This window comes from Athene noctua, chromosome 1, assembly GCF_965140245.1.
Source record: "Athene noctua chromosome 1, bAthNoc1.hap1.1, whole genome shotgun sequence".
Classification (NCBI taxonomy): domain Eukaryota; kingdom Metazoa; phylum Chordata; class Aves; order Strigiformes; family Strigidae; genus Athene; species Athene noctua.
In genome coordinates, this window is record NC_134037.1 from 75,665,264 (window position 1) to 75,686,547 (window position 21,284).

Here is a 21,284-nt window from a genome sequence, read left to right on the forward strand (position 1 = left end):
TACTGCAAGCTTAATGATGGATGCCTCAGAGACCTGTGCCACTAATTATGCTCTGAACTTTTTCTCAGACCGTCTGTCTCTTTGTGGTAGGTTAGGAACTTGATCCCCAGCCTCAAACATTACCAACTCAACTGTAATGAAATAAAAAGCTGCTTACTGCATGACATGAAAAGGCTGCACTTAGCAGTGTTCGTGCGGTGATGCTAAACAGGTTTGGAGCTGGAACGCCGCTGAACTTGGCAGTTTCCTTGTTAAGGTATTTTAATCAATCCCACTGCAATGTTTTCTCAATGCTAGAATTCTGCCAAACATCTGGTTGGGAAGTTGCCCTCGGCAGCTGGAGCATGTGACCGTCAAGCTGAAGCACGAGCTGGGTGTTACAGCTGTGATGAACTTCCAGACCGAATGGGATATCGTTCAAAATTCCTGGGGCTGCAACCGCTACCCGGAACCCATGAGCCCTGAAATCCTCATGAAACTGTATAAAGAGGAAGGTATTGCTTATGTCTGGATGCCAACCCCGGACATGAGCACTGAAGGTAATGCTCAGGCCACTCTTGCAGTAAATTAATAGTAACAAACCCCATGAGTTACTAATCTGACACTTTAATGACTTTTTTTTTTTTTCTGTGTAAATTTTGCATAAAAATATAGCTAACACACAAGGTATGATTTCTCTGTGTGTTGTCTCTAACAAATTATTCATATTTTCCTGTAGGCAGAGAGGCCATCTAAAATACTTTGTGTCTGGCAGCATATGTGAATTTGAGTTTAAAGCCATCTGACATTGATAACTGCTTGACTGTTTTTGCTTTCAGCTTGAATTCAGCCCATATAATGAAAATGTGCTGTGTAGATGGAAGACTGCAAGCTTGCACAGCAGGACGGCTTGCCATCCTTGCTGGTTAAAAATGGAGAGACAGTTCTGTATGTCTGTTCCTGCTATTCCCTTCCTCCAACTAATAGGTTTTTTTTTTAACTATAGCATCCCAGTCCAATGTATCGTCATTTTTATAATTATTTGTAATTAATTTAGAATGCCCATAGCACCTGATGTTGTAACATAAATTATTATTTTTAATTTCTCTGTTGGAATGCTCAGTTTAAAATCTTGTTTCCCACCAATAGGTTAGAAAGTGTGTGTGTTTTCAAGTGAACAGTCTACCAGCAGAAGAGAATGCTTTCAACAGAGTCAAGTACTGCTACCACAAATAGAGAACTGTCATATCAGTAATAGGACATCAGGGAAACCAGGAGACCTTAAAATGGGGATTTGAAAGGTCTTCATTTCAATGCTTGTCTGTGCCATGAGGAAAAGTTAGTCTGTAATGTTTGCAGATTCAGTTCCTGGGGTAACAGGAAGAAAGGTGTCAGGAAATATGGTATATTCATCACTTTGGGTGTGAGAAAGCATATTCTGTGTTGTTTAACCATATGCTTAGTACACAATTATAGTGTAGCAGTATTAAGTTCTACAGGAAAATACTCTTCTACTCTCCCTCCCTCACTTATTATTGACATAATGGCCTTCATTACGATGTTTTGGAAAGCAGCAATACATAGGTAGCTTCACAAACCTCTGGTACTAGAAAACATATAATTTTTGGTGTGCTAACTGTAATGCTACGTAAGATACGCTGTTTGATGTAATTTGCCGCCTTGTCTCAGTCCCTGTGAAAATGAATATGCCACACACATCCTATGTTACTCAGAATGTATATTTAGAGACGAATTCAGGCATTTTACAGACTTTGTGTGATCTGACTTTATGTTGCAGGAAAAGACAACGTTAGAATAGAAGGTAATTTGAAAAAAAAAAAAAAAAAGAAACAACTCCAAATATGTCAGGTTTGCCATTATGATTCACAGTATATCAGGCTGTCGAGACATAATCTCAACCATGAACCTAGCTTTCTCAAATGCAAATTAACATCCCTTGTTTTTAACCTCAGGAAGAATACAGATGTTACCACAAGCTGTCTGCCTGTTGCATGGGCTGCTGGAGAATGGACACACTGTCTATGTTCACTGCAATGCTGGCGTTGGCAGGTCTACAGCTGCTGTCAGTGGCTGGCTGAAGTACGTGATGGGATGGAGCGTACGGAAAGTGCAGTACTTTTTGGCTTCCCGGAGACCAGCTGTCTACATAGACGAGGAAGCTCTGAATCGTGCTGAAGATGATTTCTACCAGAAATTTGGGCATCTTCATTCCTCATGCAAAATACAAGAGTAAAAAGCAGAAGAGGAAAAGGAAGGTGAAGACAAATCCTTATGTTTGTACCCCAAGGATTTAGAAATCATGAATCAGATGATTGCCTCTCCTCTTCAGATTATAAACTTGTCATAAAAGTAATGAGAATTTTGTTTAAAAAGTGCCTTTGAGGGTTTTTTATTTGCTTTCTTTAAGCTGATATTTTTCATGTTTTCAGGCCTTTTGCTGCAAGTATGAGACCTGGAAACTCTGCAAAGTGAAACTAAGATTTTCTTTTAACTACTTGCCTACAGGAGCTGAGGTTTTAGGGCAGACATGAAGTGAAACGTAGTTGGCAATATTTCAGTGACAAGAAGAAGAAGGTATTCTCAGAAAAAAGGTTATGCAAAGGTTGACTGGATTAAGGTTCAGTTTAGGATGGAGCTGATCATCTTAAAGCTTCTCAGTTATTTTAGGTGGAGTATACATTACTGAAGTGTTTTCTAGTAATTTTGTAGACAGGTGGTATTAGTGAAAAAGACCAGAAGGGAAGTGATTTTTCAGCTCAGTTTCTTAAACAAAAAGCTAATGTCTAATGCAGTGAACTAAGATTTGCTCTCTTTGCCTATCTAGTTAATGCTAAATATTATGAGTTACAGCTAGGTTCTTTTATGACACTGGCGTTAGCGGGGATGTGTCATGAAGAGAGGAAACAGATCCACTTAATGCAGCTTTACTCTGTTGCAGGGAAGGACTACTATTTATTACATTATCCTATGTGTGAGATCTCTAATCAAAGATACATTTTGGTCTTCTGGACCATGCAGTGCTGTACAGTGGGCTGCCTAGGTGCCAAGTCAATCTAAGCAGTAACTACTGGGCTAAAACAGGGCCTGTAGGAACTGTGTGATAAGTCTCAGCACATGATTGACACCACAACCTCTGTGTTGTTGACCTAGATTAATTTCTTCACTATAGCAAAAGTCTTTTCTTGTGCAAGCAGTGTGTGGATGTTCACAGATGCTAGATTTAGCCTGTTGAAGCTAATGCTGGACTATCTCCGGGGTGAATTAAGTGAATACATTCCTCTCTAGGAAAAAAGAGCAACTCTGAGAAGGGTTTCTCAGGAGCTTAACCTCAGTAGGCTAAAGTTGGCTTCACGGATGATCCCTAATGTTTTCCAGGGTGGCTTAGTCCTTTAGCAAAACTAAGCAGTGACACCAAGAGATTTCAGTACTGCTCAGGTAAAATCAATTTGCTGTAGGTTAAGTCCAAGAGAGAAGGGAGAAAAGGCATTTCCTAAAGAACAGAGGATTAAGGACGCATAAACATTATGAAATTTCTGTAGGTTTATTCTTTAGTGAAATCTCATTTTTTTCAGCCAACTTGTTCCTCTGAAGACCCAGTCAGTGCCAGAGTAGTTTAGCTGATATATATTGATTATCTGAACACTTAATGGAGAAATTATTAGATATGAACTGTTTATGGAGAATGTCCAGAATAACATAAGATTTGTTTATCCTATACTTCAATCATCTTCAAAAGGAAATGTTTATTTAAGTTATTCTGTATGTGTGGGTTTTGCTTCTGATATTTTGAAATAACACTGCCTGTTTAGAAAATGGATGAGAAAAGTTGTCTATTAAATAAAAACATAATGACAATTCCAGCAGTCCATTTTGTCATATGTCTTTGGCTCCCAATTTCATGAGTAGCAAAAAGGGCCATGACTGATATTTCTATATAGAGGTGGGACCAGCCACTTTAATGATGACAGCCCATTTCTTGTTTGCTGTGCTGTGTCAGTTTTGGTGGGCTGTCGAGGAGGAAATCTCAAAAAACAGCACAGCAAAGATGTGTACAGCACCTCTGCTACTTCAAAAGACAAAATAAGGGATTTCTTCTCCTAGCCTGATGCAGAGAGCAGAAGGACTGTGTCAGTGCTGCTGTCTGGCTCTTGGGCTGTCATGCAGATTTGCAGAGCTACACCTGAGTGCCCAGGAGTTACCTTGTTTTGACTGAGTTTAAAGTAAAAATGATGAGCTTTTGCTACCATGTGCCTCTCAAAATCAAGTGCTGAGAGGAGGAGGATGGCATAAGAAGTAGAGAGTAAAACTCAAGTGAGTTTTACATTTCTGTTGAGATATATTTGAAACCACAAGCTTAAAATGTGTTTCCAAGCATTTCTGACATCAGATGCAACTATGTTGGGACAGGTACTTGTGGATTTGATTCTTGTTTCACAGCTAACTATATTTCTCTTTTGGGGCTCTTGGGACTGAACAGTGCATAACATGGCACAAACAGGTAAGTATATGACTAAGTATGTATAGCCATGCTGTATCGGCTATTTCCTTATTCTGATTTTATTGTTATTAGAAGCAGACTGATGCTTCATTTGTAAGGCAGGAATTCAAGTGATACAGAAGCCACAGATTCAAAGAAACCCTAGCAAGGGGGGTTTAATTCGTTGTTTATTGTCATTTCGACAAGGGATTGTTGATTCATTGCTTATTGTCATTTCAGTTTGCTTGTCTGCTGAACTGCTGGGGACTATATCATATAGAGATTGCATTAGCCAATGAACTGCATGAAAACAACTTGCCAACATCATGTTAACAAAGAATGCAAAGAGGTCCCATGGCTTTCAGTCCCTTTTCACCTGTTTGTAGCATACTTTTTTTTTCTCATCGCCACCTTTCCATCTTCCTTATTGAAGACCACCCCTGTTGAGTAACATTCATTCAAAGCCTAGTCTGTTGAATGCAACTAGGAATTTAAATGCTAAAGAGATCATTGCAAGAGGCTACAGCAACAGAAAAAGCAATCATATAAAAATATTCCATTTCTCCAACTGTATAATTACATGATAAATCTGCATCTAGAGATTATCTATTAGAATTCCAATTTGTAAAATGTTTTTATGCTGACTGGATCGTTAGCTCTTTCCACAGACTAGCCTCTTGATGCAATTTATGTGAAAGGATGAAGACAGTTGTTTATATACTTGTATATTTCCTTGCTACTTTAGTCGTAACAGTGCTACAAAATTTAGAGAAAAACAGCTCCCATAAAAAGAATTAGAAACAGATAAACAGTAACAGTTATTTTAATGTGGGCCCAAGAAGCCCAGCAAATACACAATAACAGGAACCAGGTAGAAATATTTTGATAACTCATCACTAAAAAGCATCAACTGGGGGAAGTGGTTTTCTACTGGTATGATCATCAGTATTCTCTGCCCTGTTACAGCCAGGTTTTTACTTCTGTTAAATTGAAGAAAGTAGAATTTGCATGAAATGGGAATATTTATAACTCCAGGTACTTAGAGTATCTCAATGTCATTATTAGGTCAAATAGTATGTATTCTTTCCCAGGGCTATGTACATGAAGGAGCTAAGAAATTCTACCTCTTATGAGTGATTTTATAACAAACACAGCCCCTTAGGGGATGGGTAATCTTTGAGTGGTATAGTTTCATGCGTCTTTTTCCTTTTGACATCAGAAAAGTACTAATGAGAATCTTCTGCATGACATTTTTAGGTGGACAATTCAGCCTGGTGAAAGGAGGCTGGGCTGGCTGGCATGACTGTCGAATACCTTCCTTTCTTCCTTATTCCTTACTTATTATTTCACACTTTTAACTTTGATCCCGCTGGCACTTGTCTGCTCTAGTGGCTGAGGTTGTAAGCTTATGGTCTCTCCCTGTTTGTATAGCTCCAAGCACAGTGAAGCTCTGGATGTGGCTGGGACTGCAGATTTTATACCAGGCTGTACTCCAGAGTAATTGGAAAGTCTCACACCTGGCAACAGAGTTGTGGGTACTTCACGAAACCACATGCAAAACAGTGTCTCTGCTTTGGGGTGGAATTAAAATTTGAGACTGCCATCCAAGCCTCCTTGGGCAAAGGTAAAGGAAAAAGATAGGCTGTAGGTTGTGCCAGAGCAAGTAATAAAATCCCTGTTTAAAACAAGAATGCAAACAGTCAGACTTACTCCATTACCTACCATGACGGCCTTTTGTGTTCTAATTTATATAACCCACTGACTTTACTGGTCTGTAATTGAGAAAAAAAATTTGATTTGAAGTAGTCAAAGACATTTGCCATAACTGATTTACCCTGTTGCTTCTTTTATTCTTCATCATTAAATTGCAGTGAGAGGTTTCAAACCAATGATAAAGTTAAAAAGAGAAAATATGATTTTTTTTAAAACAGTACACTGGGATTGTCCAACAGGAAACTATGAAGAAATATTTAGAAGCATAATAACTATTTCAAAAGCACATATTTGGCAAGCAGGCCCTACCTTCTTGAAGGATAATGAACATCAGGTTGCCCTTAGCTAAAATGGAATTGGATTAATGTAGTAGAGGACAGGGAATAAAAGGCTGTCTCCAACTCCAACTGTTTACATTCTCAGTGATAAATCAACGCTCTGCAGTTATTTCTTTAAAAAATTCTCTGGAAAAAGTTGTGTTTTATTTTCCACATGTATGTAGCTTAAAGGGAAAGGAGCTGCTCTGAGGGCGCAGACTTTGGAACAGTGGAAGTATAAAGGAATTAATCCTTTTTCTGTTGCTCAGCAACATAACGACATCACCAACAGCAAGACCAAACCATATGACTTCATACTTGATCTTTTTCCTAAACTAACAGAGGAAAGCAATTTTTTCAAGGGCAATAACATCACCATATATTAGCATAATTGCATGGTTGTGATATAAGCAGCCAAAATACACATTGTTGGCCCTTTCATTATGCTAACAGGGAACCAATAGGGTGTTCATTCTTAATTTTCTCTTGCTCCACCCTTTCACCTCAAGATCCTTCATTCCAATCTTGACTGTTTTAGAAATGGTTTTGTGACTAAAAAATGCTATATTTGTAAAGATGAGTAGAAAGTATTTTACCAAACCTTTTTTGCATATCAAGGCTTGTCTGGGGATAAGGAAGTAAGAACTGTTATACCCTGCAAACCAAGAGTGGTAAACTGTGAACCTTAGCCATACATAATTCAACCTTTTTGTGCTTAAACATGTTGTCTTATTTGGGAGATTGAATTTATAGCGATTGCAGGGTAATGTCTATGATTTGATAATTACTTCAGTGCTGATGTTGTTATATTTACATCAAGGAAAATAGAAGGCCTATTTATTCATGAGCTGGTAAAATATTAAATGATATCTCATTCTTGATTTAGATGATGTGAGGAAAAAGCATAAAACAGCTGCCAAGAAAAAATTTCTGATGTTGGGCAGGTTTCTATGGTCTTTACTTAATGTCGTTATAACAAAATTTGTTTTGTGGTAATGCAGTTTCAGCAGGGAAATAATTAACAGTCAGGCCATCATCCAAGGGTAGCAGCCATGGTTAAGTTGGGCAGCCAGCCTAAAGTCACAGCAACAAATCAAATGCTGAAAACTGAATCCAATCTTCAAAAATTCAATAAAATACATAAACAGAGAGGTTAAGAAATGTATATAAAGATTATATTTGGAGAAAGGCAAAAATATATAAAGTATAATCCTAGCTAATGTCAAAGGGAAAGATATTTTGTAGTGGGATAGCAAACATCACAACTCACTTGAAAACATAATCGATGTGTTAGATAAAAGTATAGCTGATATTTAAAGTTCACTAACCAGTTAAAAGGGTACTACCCAACTATTTAGGCTTAAAATGCAGTTACAATATTTAACTGTAAAAAGAATGAAATGTGGAAGGGTAAGCTCTCAAGAACACAAACCAGTTGGATACCCTCTCTTGGGCAACTAAGTCATTGAGGGTACTCAAACTGGTGAAACTTTATGATCACGAAAGTGGTTGTTGATGCACTGTGATTTGTCAGTCAAATAAATCCCTTGCGCAGAGATGTGTTCTGAAATAGGATCAATAAGGCTATGTTGTAGGAAAACTGATGGAAAGGGTAAAAATAGGCTTAAGGGTTAAAACAAATGATAGCTCCAGATGGAAGTCTAAACAAACATATGTCTTGATGGAGTTTTTGTCTTCACATGTGTCTTCTGAAGCAGCAAAGCTTCTTAGAGGTGTCTTCTGCCCTGCAACTTCTGTGCTTATAGCCAGAGCACCAGAATGGGAAATTGTAACTGTGAATAGCAGTGGCCCTGACACCAGGTAGACTCTGCAGGTGTGAAATGGATTATTTAATCTCTGTACTTGAGTTGTTCTGTTTCTTACCATGACACAAAAGGTGCTTAACCTCGGTCCCCTACCAGTAATTGGATGGGACAACTGCTGTTCTCCACCCACAGTGTCTGTGAGCACTTGATCAGGCACTGTTTCAAGTACTTTGCAACTCCATGTTAATATGGTCTAAATGACTGGCTTCCATTTCACTGGGAGTTACTTGTCCATGTCCCCAGCATACTTTCCTGTCGTGTGTGAGTATTGCAGTTTGATGACACTCACAGGCAACACATGGTCTAGCAATAAGAACTAGGACTCTCATCTGGCCTTCTTCCCAAATGGGATATCTTACACACCTGAAAATAAGGATGCATGAACAGATGCCATCACCTTCAGTCAGACTTACTGTAGTTTTCTTGGTGCCTTATAAAGCACTTTCTATCCAAGTGCCCTCTTCAGAAAATAACAAAAGCAAACACGATAGGTTGTTCTTAGCACTAAAAATCTCATTTGTTACGTTGTTTTAGGTTTGGGTTTGGTGGGTTTTTTTGGTTTGTTTTGGTTTGTTTTTTTTTAATTTAACAGTTTAGATACCCAACTATGGGCAACTAAAATAGAAAATGCTGCTCTGATTTTCTGACATCTTCCACTTCCTAAATGGTAAAATAAATGCATTATTTTGCAGTAATTTTCATGCAAAGGACTACAAAAGATTTCATAAGGCAATTTCTAGATATACTAGACCACCAGAAAAAGATTTAGAAGCAGGAGCAGGAAAATATGTGAACTATAAAAAGGAGTGATCCACTGAGATGAAGCAGAGCTCCCTTCCAGTGGTCCCATGTGATGTGTAAAGAAGCAGAGGAAAAGTGAGGGCTTGCAATGCAGGCTAAGGACAGGGAGGGGAGGTAGTCCAGGCAGAGCTGTGTGAATCAAGAGCAGCTAGGAAGTAGCCACAAACTGGGGCAAAGGCTCAGAGATGAGGAGAGGTCAGGGTTTGCTCCCTGGGGGCAGCAGTGCAACTGCCGTGGTCACATTGGTCACATCGTCACTCTTATTTCAGTGCACTTGAAAATATCTCATTCACCACTTGGCACAAGAACTGAGGGAATGTGGCAGTGAGACACAAATACATCTCAGCACCCAGAGATCATCAAAAGCACATGATATCCACAGCAACAGCAAAGCCTAGCAAGCTATTTAACAAAATCTGCCAAGGTCGTTATTTTTGAGAGGAAGAAATTTGATTAGGTCTCTCTTGATTGCTGGTAATATGACCTGAGTGCACTTTAGAAAATGCTGAGCTCTGCCATTTCTGTATTTTTGTTTATGGAACTGAAATCAATAACTTAATTTTAGCAGTAAACATGGATTTATTTTGCTTTCCTGAATAGCAATAATTTCAAGGTGTCTTCCAGTGGCACCCTTATTTAAAAACCCAAATCCCCAAAGAATCATATCAGAAATTGATATAAATGATATACATCTAGGGTAATTTCTGTGGTTTTAATGATGATCATCATGGTTTATTGGAGTATTATTGAGCTTAAAATATGCAGTTATCATCTTTTTACTCAATGACTGTCTTATATTCCAGACTGAAAGATATGCTTGAGTAGCACAGAAAATACAAAAAATAGCTAGGTTTGAAACTGTTTCTGAAACCGTTATGTTCGTGTGGTGCTGTGAAGATCCAGGGTTCACTGTCTTGAAATTTGTCTTAAGAACCCACACCTGTAAAACAAACATTGGTGAGAAATGCAGTAGTTACCAGAATACTTATCCTGTTATTACCTGTTTTTCATTTGACAAGACAGGAGAGAAAATGATTTGGAAAAAGTTGTTAAAGTCAAATAGAAGATGTGCTTGCACACATCAACATATCCTTACTCACTTTTTTTGGCAGTGGGTTTAGGCAGATGATCTGCTGATTCTCCTGCACTCTGAAAGGCTCTGCTCAGGGAACCCCTACTTTAGATAGAAACTGATCTAACAAAGTACTTCTTATCACTTGTGGAAATTTAAGTACGAGTATAGTCCTGGGGATTTCAAGTTGAAAACTTTACACTTGGTGCCTAAGTGCTTTGCAGCATTCTCCACCTTGATTTTTGATGAGACAAGTTCTAAATTGGCACATTTGCTGCAACAAAAATGCCCCCAGCAAATGCCATGAGTTCTGAGCCCTTACAAAAGGATAAGGATACTCGCTTGTTACATGACTGTGACTCAGGCAAGCTGTGTTAGGTGGTAAATTGAAATCACTTCGTTTTTCAAGGGAATGGGTGATAATTGAAGGTGTTGGAACTTCAATACAAATACAGTATTGAACAACTGTGCTGTGCACACCAGGAGAGTTGTCTGAGCTTCTGTGTTCATGTGCCACATGCCTGCCTGGAGAAGAAATAGAATGAAGAGGAAGCCTACCAAGGATCAGAGTTTTCAAGACTGGAAATTAACAGAATGAATGTGTACGTGTCAGATACTTAATGGCTGGAAACACCAATGAGCTCTGCAGTGTCTTGGGGAGACCCTGCAGTTTTTATCAATATTTCTGTTGTGTTAGTCATGAATGTGATTTTCTCTAGTCCGTACACATTTACTCTTGTACTTTTCCGCTTGCGTTCTGCCCCTGCTTCTTCTATTTGAAAAAAAAAAACAAACCAAAACCAAAACAAAACCCCGACATAAGTAGTTTTGAGGAAAATTATTTGACTTGTGGAATTTTTATTCTCTGTGAACTTCCTTACCCTATCTTGGTAACTGCTCATTCCAGACTTGCCAAATACCGGAGCAATACTGTACCAGCTTCAGTGTGACAGCTCCTTCTTTTCACCCATTTCTTCATAATTCTTGAACCTGGTGGGAAAAGTACAAAACCATGTAATGTTTCTGTATGGCTCTGGATCACCTCCAAGAGATGTGCAGAAATCATACCAGATAGATAGAAATCTCCCTGCTGAAGAATCTGAAAACTACAGTGGAGTATTATTTTCCCATCAGTCCTTCTAGATGTAATTTGAACTAATGTGTTGTTTTTTCCCAGTTGCTACTCAGGAAACCCTTATGTGTTTCCAGCTCCTTCAGTGAAGAGTTAGTCTTGAAGAACACTTGGCAACTTGCAACAGTTGTGGATGGTCTTTTCAGCACACAAATACTACCAAATTGTGATGTGTGCCTCAGACAGAGCCCTTTGGAGATGCATACCAGATACCAGGGCTACAGCGGTTTCTTATGAATGGCACTCTGCTTATTTTGATATTTTTCTCTATCTAGTTCTTTCATTGCCTATGCTTTGGCACGGATGTGTTGAAGCTGTTCACTGATTACCATCAGTTATTATTCCCCTCTGCTCGTGGCCTCCTCCAGCCAGTGTTCACAGCTGTTGCCAGCAGTAGTGCTGTGAGCAGCAGAGTGCCTCAGCCACACAGGACCAAATTCCCCTAACTGCTGACCAGTAAGGGTGTAAGTAGCTGCCTGACCATGACAGACTCAAGTTCAAGGCTATTCTTCTGTTTAATTTCATAAAATATTGACTCACATTTTTAACAGCCCAAGACAAATGCTAAGGCAAGCAGTCCTCTTTACGAGAGGTGTGTTCTCATTTTACAACCCAGCAACTTCTGAGAGGTGTTTTGAAGTGCTGCACAGTAAGTGGGCTGTGTTGAGTTTGCTCTGTACTACAATTATCCATCCTGGAGGGGAAGCAGCAGAAGTCCAAGGACCTCTGTTTGGTGATGGAGCTTCGGCAGGGCAGGGGGTGGCTAAATGAGGACAGTCAGTAAGAACTGATCACCAACAGCTTGAGATTGCATTGATTTATGCTTGGTGTCCCCCAGGGTCTGTGAGAATAAGATTTCTTTTCTGACTTCTGAGGTGATCCCTAGGCCTACCTTGTTTGCTCAGCTCAAAAACATGAGTTGCATCCTGGGGATGTCTTGGAAACAGGGTCTGAGACTTAATCTTGTCTTCTGCATTTCTAAAGCAAGGCTGACAATGTTGTTCTCCCCTAGGCCATAGCTGCACGTAGCGGTTCACTTACAGAGCGGCTGCATGAGATCACACTGAGGGTTCGCTCAGCCCAACACCCTGACTGAGACAGTGGCTGCAAGCAGAAGCCAAGAGCAGAGTTAGACCAGACCAAATATAGAGGGCACTATGGTGCCCCCAGAGCTTTGACCATTTGTACCTCAAGGGATTTGCAGCCCTAGTGTAATTTGTCTGTTTAGTAATCTATAATATATGTCTATTCAAGTGCTTGTGCTGTCTCCTGTGGGCATAAGATTTGAGCATTCACACTAACCTCTGGCAAGAAACTCCACAAGTCTGCTACACACTGGAGAAATAACCACATTATTTTGTTTGTTTTGTGGTGCATTTCATATCCCCTAGTTATTGTACTGGAAGAATCAGAGTGTAATTAATCTTGTCTCCACCTTATCCGTCAGAGAAGCATGTGTTCTGTTAAGCACACACATAACAGAGTATTAAGCACTTGATGAAGTCCAGTGGGAATAAACAAAATCTTAGCCCAAACTTAAACACAAGCTCATCTGCAAATGCTTTGCGGAGCATGAGGGCTCCAGCAGCACTGATGCGGAGCTAAACTCATTTTGTTGTGTTTGAAAGTGAAACCCCCTGCTTTAAGCCTTTGTTTAGGTGTAGACATTTAAAAGGTCACTTCTAAATCTCTGCTTCCCTTAAGACAAACTTTTTCCCTTTATCCCTGTGTCCTTGTTTCAGCTGGGATAATTTTCAGCTGAGTTAATTTTCTTCCTAGTAGCTAGTACAGTGCTGTGTTTTGGATTCAGTGTGAGAATGATGTTGACAACATGCTGATGTTTGAGTTGTTGCTACGTAGCACTTATACGTAGTAAGTTAAGGATTTTTCTGTTTCCCATACTCTGCCAGTGAGCAGGTGCACAAGAAGCTGGGAGGGAGTGTGGCCAGGACAGCTGACCCGAACTAGCCAAAGGGATATTCCATACCACAGAACGTCATGCTCAGTATATAAACTGGGGGAGTTTGCTGGGAGGGGCAGATCACTGCTCAGGCATCAGTCAGGAGGTGGTGAGCAATTGCACTGTGCATCACTTGTCTTTCCTTGAGTTTTATTTCTCTCTCTCTTTGTTATATTCCTTTTCATTATTATTATAATATTTTATTCTAATTTAGCTATTAAACTGTTCTTATCTCAACCCAGGAGTTTTACTTTTTTTTTTTTTTTTTTTTTAATTCTTCTCCACTGGGATGGGGGAGGAGTGAGCAAGCAGCTGCATGGTGATTAATTGCTAGCTGGAGTTAAACCACAACACCTTGTTTGTTATCTGCTGTGTCAAAACCCTTATGTCTTATTAAGGCATTAAGTAAAGCTGCATGCCAGTCCCACATAGCCTTCATTCTTTTAACTCTTGCTTACCTCTGATTTCCATTTGTTCACTGCCTCTGGTTAGAGGCCACCAGCTTGAAGAGGAAAGTAGTAAGCACCTGCACTCATCTGGCCATCTCTCAGAGGCCTGAAGATGCAAAAATCCTGCAGGCAGCAAATGGTGCTTCTGAGTGATTAAACAACCAAGTGAAAGCAATTGTTACATTAGCATTGCTGTGAGGGTCCTCTGGAGCTTGCACTACTGCACTTCTGATGAATTATTTTATTTATAAAAATCCTGATGCATACATGCACAGGTAAAAGACCTAGAAGTAATGAAGAATAACTTAAAGGAGAGAGACCTCATGTATGTGCCCAAGCATGTTTCTGATTAATGCCTCCTAAACTTGTTCCAATTCCCATCCCTTTCCCCAGAGCTTTATTTCTGGGTATGTGACCTGCAGCAGTTGTAATACCCCAGCTACAGAGCAGACAGCAAGAAGTTTCTTAGTAAGTTTTTCTTATTACCAGCTAAAAACTGAATCAAACCACCTAAGATTTAGGGACCAGATGAGAGTATATTATTGGGTGTCCCAGGCCCCATGTGCTACCTGCATGCTGACTGAGGAGTCTCCTGGAGATGCCTAATATAAAATCAGAGAGCAGAGGCAAATCTGATGCCTGCCCCTAGCTTGGAAGAACTTCAGGTAAGCACTTCTGCCTGCCTGGGACATGAAGCATAGCACTGTCTCTGGAGGAGACATCTCTCCTTTGTAACGAAGCTGCAGACTGACCCTTCAGTCAGTCTTTCAGGGTGATAGGGAGGGGGATGATGGCTGTAGTGTTCATTGTGATTATCCAAGGCTTAAATATTGGCCTAGAAAATGGGACCCTAGTCTTAATTCACTCTGCCCTAAATGTTTCAAGACCATGTCTCCCAGTATGTGGCCCTAGATGCTGAGCTGTATAGCACATCAAGGTAATTTATGTTAAAGAGCCTTAACAAGCCAGAAACATTCTGGAGAGTGGGAAGGACACTGACAGGCTCCTTGTCAACCATCAGCGTCCTGGTCTCCAGATCCCATCATCAACATCTCTGTTGTGCTTTCCCTCTCTCTGGCCCAATGAAACTTCAAATCTGTTCTGCAGACTGCCACAGCTCCGGCATGATGCTGGAGCTGGGAGGAAGTGAGTGACTTCATCCCAGTATACTGCAGCCTAGCCTAGAGCTTACTGGTAAAGCAACTTGCAGATTTTACATTCAAATCCAAAGCAAGTGCTCTTATGAGTAGGCTATTATGCCAAAGATATCACAATAATCTCTGATATTTCAGAAGAAATGAGAGAAGTGGTGGCATGTGCTCACATCAGCATTTGAGATATCCACATCAGTAAGTGATATTTATGTTCTGAAGCCTGAACTCTCTGAAGTGTCTACAGTGTTGTAAATCCTGTTCCTGGTGGCTGATGCATAAAGGTGTGGAAGTGCTGTGTGCTAGCACTGATGGCACCCCAGAACCTAAGAAGGTTTTTAGATCTCAGCTCCTTTTGAGGCTGTCATTTGTCATGAGATACAAAAAAGATGTGTATGTGCAATCCCTGTTTTATTCAATAGCTTACAAACATTTGCTAGAAAGAATTAAAAAAAAAAAAAAAAGAAAAAAAAGAAAAAAAAATAAGAGGAAGGGAAGTGTTTCCTTTCTTCCCCTTCTTACCCCACATGATTCAAATGCTGCCAGCAAAAGCTATAGTTCAGAATGAAAGACATTCTAGGTTTATAATGTAAAGAATTTGATTTTTCTGTTGTCTTTTTCTTCTTTTTACCAAATGACCAACCATTTAAATAAAAACTTCAAGGGGAAAACTTTAGTTGCATAGCAGTCATAGAAAACACCAGTTTACTGGTGGTTTTCTGAAAATGGTAGCTACAGGGGAAAGAAGAAAAGGAAAGAGGGCACATGCTTTTGCAGCCATTCCCACACTCTTCATCTGCTGCCCTCAAACAGCTTGTGCCACGGTGGGGGAATTCTGAAGTAGGCTGAAGTCCCTCAGGAAACACATTCACAAAAAACAGGACACACAAAATCATGACCTGAAAGTGGATGTCAAGGTGAGGGATGATTTTTCAGTTGCTGTGGGAGTTCATTGCAATCTGGGAGAGCTCCATCATGCGCAGACGGGCTGTGCCCTCCTGGTGGGAAGCGCCCGTGTGCCAGAGGAGCCGATTTGAGGGCAGCCTTGCAACAGAGACTGGCCCCTCACCTCAGAGCTATAAATGATCTTGAAACACCCTGGGGCCAAGATGGTGAGTCCAAACGCCTTTCCTGGGGCACCTCTTTCCCTTGGGGAGAATGGAAGGGAGAAAACTGGAGCAAAGCCAGTGTGGGGAGCCCCTTGCTCACCATGGCCTGCCCCTGCTGCTGTCCACAGGGATTAGTATTGGGGACAGTTTATAGAAATGTCAGTGGTTGCAGCCTGGCACAAAACCAGAGGCATATTAATGCTTCAAAAGCCCCACATGAGCCTCCTTGTATGTGCAAGGTTTTGAAACTTGTCAGAAAATGCATTTGGGATATCGTGATAAGATCCTGCTCAGCCTCCTGCCAGAGTGTTTCAGAGGGCAGTGGAGAACACAGGCCTCCTGCCTGCCCGCCAAGCTGACCCACTGCCCATCTGGGCAGACAGGGAAAGAGAAATGCAAAGAAAAATTGCTGTTTAACTTTATAAAAGTGGAATAGTTGGAGAAAGCAGCTTGAAAAGGAGATCAGAGAACTTGAAAGTAAGTGAGGCAAAGCACACCAGGAGAAGAAACTGTGCAAACACGCACGTGTGTGTGGTTTAGCAACTCTGTCAAAATGTTCCCAGCATTCCCAAGAAAGTAGGGAAAAAAAAGGCTTTAGCTTTACAGATCCTGGTGTTTGTGAGGTCCTAATAAAAAAGTCTGTCACCCACATACTCATCAAAGTCTGGTGTTCATGTATGGGCCCAAACATGAAATGCTGTTTCTTTCTTTTATTTTTTTTCCTGTGTCTTGCCAACTGAAAAATATGTATGACATAGCAGAAATATAGAAAAGTACAGAAGATCCTTCTTTTAATACCACCTTTGGCAGTGATTACAGTTTGTCTTTGCCATGGGCTTGTTCTTGTATACTGTATCATAATGCTTTTGCACTTGGCAAAGGACAGCCATTTACCCTGCAAGTAGCCATATTGTAACTGCCAAATTTTCTTAAATTTAGCTATATTCTTTTCTACTTCCCCCTGAGATATTCCTGAGGGAATAATGCATTCTCGTGCCATAATATTTCACATTATAACATCTCTAAGTTACTACAAAAAGGAGGAAGGTTGAACCTCCCCTATAGTTTACCTCATATCTCACATAACTTCTGTGATTAACTCTCTAAAGGGGAGATCTTGACAAGAGAGCCCAGGGAGCTCTGATAACATTTTGCAGGAAAACATTTTGCTGTGGAAAGGGCAAGTTCCTGAGAGACCCGCCTAAAAGTGCCTTCATCTTGATCTCACTTGACAGAGCAGACTGTCCCTGGGGCACCATGTGGTATGAGAGCGGGTTTCCTCCATCCTTGCTCATCCTCTCTCCCTGGAGGTTTCAGGTCACAGACCTCAGTAACACAGGATTTATTTCCTTTGTTCCTTCTCTGAAACTGTATAAAAACATGTATCTGTAGAAATCCAGATTTCTTTGTATGGTTTTGGGCAACAGTGACTTTTTTCAGCGCTTTGTCTACAGAGCAGCCAGTGCAATGAGCTCCTCTCATTGCTGGGGCTGGATGGCATGTCTGTAAAGCAGGTAGGGATGTTGGGAATGCAAATGCTGAGTGTGTCTCAGGTGCTTATGGAAAAATCCAAACAAACCTGAAATATTCTGTTTCAGTCAATATTTGCCACATTTGAATTGGTCATTCCTGGGCATACTGCCCTTTATCTGTATTACTTCATAGTCAATTTGTAAAATAATGTCAAGCTATCTGACTGGAAATCTTTGCTGTAATATATACACAAAGGGCAGATCTGTAAACCCAACAGGGGAGCAGATATTCACACAATTCATTGCTTCTGGCTTGGCTAGAACAGGTGCTATGAAGAGTTGCTTACTGCTGGGATCAGGGAATTCATACTCCACCACAGGTGGTTGCTTTGCTCAGGATCATAAAGAGTAACACATGGAAACTTAATGATACCCTGCTTTGCAGTTCAGGTCAAAAGTTTCATTGATCTCACAGGACTTACCACTGCTTCAGATGTGCAACATCTGGCCTATAAGAAAGGAACACATGTAGGTGAAATAGGTACAGTGTAAAAAGCAAAAAGTAAAGGGTAAAGATAATAGCAATGCTTTGCCAAAAGTATTATGGATTTAAATGTTGATCTACACATCAGCACCCTCTTTCACTACTGACTAATGGGCAGAACAGGGAGTCCCAGAGGAACTGTTGTAACAGCCTTTGTATACTTTTCTTAAAGCGTCTTCCAAATTAGCTTGACTTTGTCTCTGTCTGCCCTCTCCTTCCCTTCTCAAGTGTTCCCTTCCTATGCTTTTATTTAATTTTTAAGTCACTCTAGTTTCTATTGGTCTTTGAGAAAAAAAAAAAATGCAGCACTCACATATGGGTTTGAACAGCCTGACTGGAAGGGCTTCATTTTTTAAGGATGTGACAGTTTTAAAGAGTTTGATTTGTGGGGCTGTTGAAGATTTTACTCCTACCTTCATGAGAATGTTCCTCTTTCCATGTTTTTAAAATGAAATTTTCATTTTCATTTCTATTGCTTGAGAAAAATGAAACTGAGCACCAGGGAAGGTGACTTTCCTCATTCAGATTAGATTGGTATGGTTTCTCATAAAAAAAAAAAAAAAAAAAAGAAGCTAAAAAAGGATAAAAAAGATTAAGTACTTGACAGTGCTCCCATATCAATCTTCCCAGATCTTAATTTTTGGGAGGACAAGGGGTTTCTGAGTTAGTCTTTCATCAGACTGTCAGGACATTATTTTCTCTTATAAACTATAGGTTCTGTTTGTATTGCTGTGGCATCTTCAATCCCAAAGGACTGACAGCACTTCACCTTCTATCCATCTGGTCTGTCTTCGTCCTCTATTGAAGTACAGCTGCCACAGTCTCAGGAGCACAAATTGGAAATGTGTTTAATTGTGTATAACAACACTGTCCCACTATGAAGGACAGAAGCAAAGCAGAATACAGCAGAAACAGCAGGGAACCTTCAGATAAAAGTGTAGCTAAAAATGAGTATTCAAATACTGTAATGTTCTGGAAATAAAACTCATTTCATCTCATCCTTTACCTGTTTTAAGCCTATTTGTATTACAGGTATCATGTGGAAGGTATCAGGTCTACCTGTCACACCCTATAGCCAGTATTTTGATCCAAACCCACTAATTTCTAGATGTTTCTGCATTTGCATCTAGGTAAGATATGCTTTCTAAGTCTCAGAGGTGTTCATGTCCTTGCAGAAAATCAGTGGGTACTGATGGAGCCTGGCTCCCACACTCATCCCACTGAAATGCAGTTTCCCTAGGTAGCTCAAGTCAGGAATGTCAAATGAATGTTTGCTCCTGAAAGTTTTGATCATAACAACAGTATCCTGCTAATGCATGACAGACACATGTCAGAAAACTGGTCAGGATCATAACAGCCTGTTCTAGCTAGTAAGGCAGTTAAGGACCTGATACAACCACAGGTATTCAGGGTTTAGAGCTGCTATAAACAATGGCACTTCTAATGGCACAATAGCAACAGTATTCTGGAACTTTAATTTAGCAGCTGGATGGTCAGTGATATAATTTTGTGTAGCTTCTGCATTGCTGTCTGCAAGAGAACAGGGCAGCAAGCACAGCAGCCCAGAACATACCTTTGATGTGCTTGATTTTCTCGGGTGGAGGCTATTCTAGTGGTGAAACGAAGAAAACAGAGCAGCAATGTGCTGACAAGCACAGGAAAGGCTTCTTGGCAAAACCCCCCAGAGTAAATAGCTTGTTACATGGAAAGATTTCAGCCCCAAATAGCTGAAATTGTAGGAAAGAATGTTTAGATAGTAAAAAAGAGTTTGAAGGACAGAAATTTGTTGAAGTCAGAGAAATGATGTTTGTTTAAGGCAGGTTAAAGTAGTAAGGTCATTCTTGTAGATAGCTTTTTGAGAGTCCTGTTTTCACCAAGGTTATTCTGTCTTAATAATATCCCACGTCTCCATGCTGAGACCATGTGTTTGGCAGTGCGTGATCTAGAGTCATCTTAGCATTGGCCATTTTTCTAATCGTTCCTGAACATGATTTGTAGGTGAGTCAGTCTGTTGAGGAGATTTGGTATTCATGGTAGCATGCCCCTTCCCTACCTTCCAGTCATCTCAAAGGACTCATTTGGTGATGTCTATCACATACAATTATGTTGGAACCCCGTTAATTAATTAATATTAGTTGCTAATGGTTATGCAATTAATTGCATTTGGAAGAATATAAAATTGTGTAAATAACTTCAAAGTGTTGAGTCCTATTTGGCAAGCTAATACAGCTCGTCCTGCCCAATTACACTGATAAGATTTTAAACTAATTGAACTCACACTGTGCCTCTCCATTACCTGACATTCAGCAACACACAGAGAAGATTAAAGGGATTCAGGGGATGGTGTAAAACCAGGAATAGTCACTCCTGCTTCTCATTTAAGCATAAATACATATTAATTCACAACTGAACAATACTTTGTATGGAAGTTGCCATAGAAATGAGCATTTTGAGAAGTTTGGGGCTTTTTTGGCCTTTCAGGTTAAAAATAATGGCCGGGGTTACTCAGGACTGCATTACACAATGGCAGGTGTATATCTTGCAATCCAACCAGTCGCTCACCATGGCACCTTAGGAGCAGAGGGCTTGCCATACTGGATTAAATCATTTGTTCATTTAATTTGACATTTTGCCTCCTGCACTGATATTTTTGAGGAAGGTGTAAGGTTCCCATAATGCCTGTTACCTATTCAATTATGCTGTGTGGTGTACAGGGAAGAAACATCCTTTCAGAGCCAATTAGCTTACACCCAGAAGAGTGATATTCAATTACCCTTATTATTTCAGCATGCCAAGAAGGAAGAGGTGGTTAGTGAATGCATGAAATTATGCAGCCTTTTAAAAAAATTTGCTCAAAGTTACCAGAACCTTACATTGCATGCCACCAAAACCCATATGAGGCCCACTAGCAGCAGCAAAACTGAGGGAAGGTGAGTGATCAGATTATTCATTTTCATGTCAAAATTTGTCTTTGGGAGCCTCTTGTTCATACCCACAGAATCAGTCCTGAGGGACATTTTACAGGATGATAGTGTTCATCCAGAAATTAATCTATTACTCTCCCCCACTGAAACTCCTGGCTTTTCGTTTGCTGTACAGAACCAGCTATTTTTGAGAGAAGGATTTGGGCTGCTGAGCTCTCAACTTCTGTTGCATCACTTTGGATTCAGAAGTTGCTGGTGTCCATATCCATGGTATGCTGACATCTTCTGCCCGTCACCAGACTCCCAGCAAAACACCCCATAGTAATGGAGAGGATCT

At 40.2% G+C, this 21,284-nt stretch overlaps 1 protein-coding gene across 7 annotated transcripts in view; it reads left to right on the forward strand.

The window, feature by feature from the left end:
* The window catches only part of EPM2A (EPM2A glucan phosphatase, laforin), a 42,547-nt gene extending 38,700 nt beyond the window's left edge, over positions 1-3,847 (forward strand). For all 7 annotated transcript variants that reach the window (XM_074896605.1, XM_074896612.1, XM_074896608.1 and 4 more), the window contains 2 exons: positions 298-539; positions 1,953-3,847. In XM_074896605.1, coding sequence (XP_074752706.1) covers positions 298-539; positions 1,953-2,233 — 523 coding nt within the window. In that variant the 3' untranslated portion in view covers positions 2,234-3,847. The remainder of the gene's footprint in view (positions 1-297; positions 540-1,952) is intronic.
* The last annotated feature ends 17,437 nt before the right edge of the window (positions 3,848-21,284 follow it).